Source organism: Rutidosis leptorrhynchoides, chromosome 4 (assembly GCF_046630445.1).
Source record: "Rutidosis leptorrhynchoides isolate AG116_Rl617_1_P2 chromosome 4, CSIRO_AGI_Rlap_v1, whole genome shotgun sequence".
NCBI classification, from domain to species: domain Eukaryota; kingdom Viridiplantae; phylum Streptophyta; class Magnoliopsida; order Asterales; family Asteraceae; genus Rutidosis; species Rutidosis leptorrhynchoides.
In genome coordinates, this window is record NC_092336.1 from 404939058 (window position 1) to 404941403 (window position 2346).

At 38.3% G+C, this 2346-nt stretch overlaps 1 protein-coding gene across 1 annotated transcript; it reads left to right on the forward strand.

Annotated features, from left to right (window-relative positions):
• The first annotated feature begins 1268 nt into the window (after window positions 1-1268).
• On the forward strand, window positions 1269-1940 carry LOC139841971 (uncharacterized). The gene has a single exon (XM_071832154.1). The coding sequence runs from the start codon at window positions 1269-1271 to the stop codon at window positions 1938-1940; it is 672 nt and encodes a 223-aa protein (XP_071688255.1).
• Window positions 1941-2346: the final 406 nt, after the last annotated feature.

Consider the following 2346-nt stretch of genomic DNA (forward strand, 5'->3'; position numbering starts at 1 on the left):
TCGTGCAATTGAATGGTTTTGGGAAAAGGGGAAGATATCTCGTGGTTGCAACTCATCGTTTGTCACCTTAATCCCAAAAAAGGCTGACCCCACTGGGCATAGTGATTATCGCCCGATTAGTTTGATCGGTAGTTACTACAAAATACTCGCAAAGCTTCCCTCTAACCGGTTGAAAAAGGTGATCCCTCACCTTATTGCCTCAGAGAAAAGTGCATTTATTAAAGGTAGATTCATCTTAGACGGTGCGTTGATTGTAAATGAAAGTGTTGACTACCTAAGAGCTTCCAAGAAAAAAAGCATTTTGTTCAAAGTCGATTTTGAAAAGGCATTTGATTGCCTTAATTGGAATTTCTTATTGGATGTGATGAAAAGTATGAGATTTGGGTGTAAATGGAGGAAGTGGATTCATGCATGTTTAAAGTCCGCGGCTATTTCAATCTTGGTAAACGGGTCACCTACAAAGGAGTTTTCATTGGGAAGAGGTATTCGGCAAGGTGACCCGCTTTCTCCGTTTCTCTTCATTTTAGCCGAGGAAGGGTTAGGCATTTTAATCAAAGCCGCCACCGAAAGGGGATTATATAGAGAGGTTGATATTGAGAAGGACAAAATATGTCTTTCGCATCTCCAATACGCGGACGACACGATATTTATTGGGGAATGGAGTCATGAAAATGCATCAAACATTCGGAATCTCCTTAAATGTTTCGAATTGGCTTCGGGTTTAAAAGTGAACTTTCAAAAGAGTTGTTTATATGGGATCGGGGCAAGTGAGGTGGAACTAAACCATTTTGCATCTCATTTGGAATGCCAAGTGGGGAACTTTCCTTTTACTTACCTTGGAATTCCAATTGGTGCAAAAATGAATAAAGCGTGTAGTTGGAACCCGATCATTGATAAGTTCAAATCAAAAATTTCTAATTGGAAAATGCGGATGTTGTCGTTTTGGAGGAAGATTAGTCCTAATTAAATCGGTCCTTAGTAGCCTTCCATTGTATTACTTCTCGATCTTTCATGCTCTGACTTGCGTGCTCAAAATCCTTGAGAGTGTGAGAAGAGAGTTCTTTTGGGGCGGGGCGGAGGTTAACTCTAAAATTTCGTGGGTTAAATGGGTTAATGTGGTTAGTTCATATGAAAATGGGGGGTTAAATTTGGGTCTTTTAAAAAATAAAAATCTTTCTTTATTGGATAAATGGTGGTGGAGGTTCAATACCGAAGCCAACTCTCTATGGGCACGTATTATTAGAAGCATTTATGGTTCTTGCAGTGGTATGGATTTGAAGGGCGAAGCAATTCGTTCTCCAAGTCCTAGTGTGTGGAAAAATATCCTTATTGCAGGTACTCACATTCAAGAATTGGGGGTCGATTTCAAGGAATCCTTCATCATTAAAGTGAATAAAAGATCGCAGCTGAGTTTCTGGGACTCCAAGTGGCTGATTAATGGCAAATTGAAGACAAAATTCCCAAGACTGTTTCTCTTAGACTCTGATAAGGATGCACGAATTGTTGATCGGGTCCACGAGTCAGATTCTGGTATAACGGTGACAAGTTGCTGGTCGAGACAGCCTTCTGGTCGCACATTGGGTGAACTTTCTGAGCTACAACAACACGTGTCAGGTTATTGCTTTGAAGAGACGGGTCACGATACGTGTTCTTGGGCATTATCACATAATGGTATTTTCACTTTACGATCTTTATCTCTTATTCTTGATGATCTTTCAATTGCAAATACTTATGTCGAAGAAACCATGTGTAATAACTTGGTTCCAAAAAAAGTCGAAATATTCGTTTGGCGGTTGTGTAAAAAAAGACTCCCCGTCAAAACCGAGCTTGACAAAAGAGGTATAGATTTACATAGTGTAAGATACCTGTTATGTGATGATGATCTAGAAACCGTTGAGCACTCGTTTATTTTTTGTAAATGTGCGATGGAAGTTTGGTGAAAGGACCCGTTCATATACATTCTAAACGATTCACAATAGTTGATTACATCGCGAGGTATTTGACCTCTATATGATACATTTTACAAACATTGCATTCGTTTTTAAAAGACATACTTTCTTTACAACGAAAATTGACGGTATGCACACTATTTCATAATACATCAAACTATAATTGACTTAATAATAATCTTGAGGAACTCAACGACTGGAATGCAACATCTTTCAAAATATGCCATGAATGACTCCAAGTAATATCCTTAAAATGAGCTAATGCACAGCGGAAGATTTCTTTAATACCTGAGAATAAACATGCTTTAAAGTGTCAACCAAAAGGTTGGTGAGTTCATAGGTTTATCATAACAATCATTTCAATATATTAATAGACCACAAGATTTCCGTTTATAAA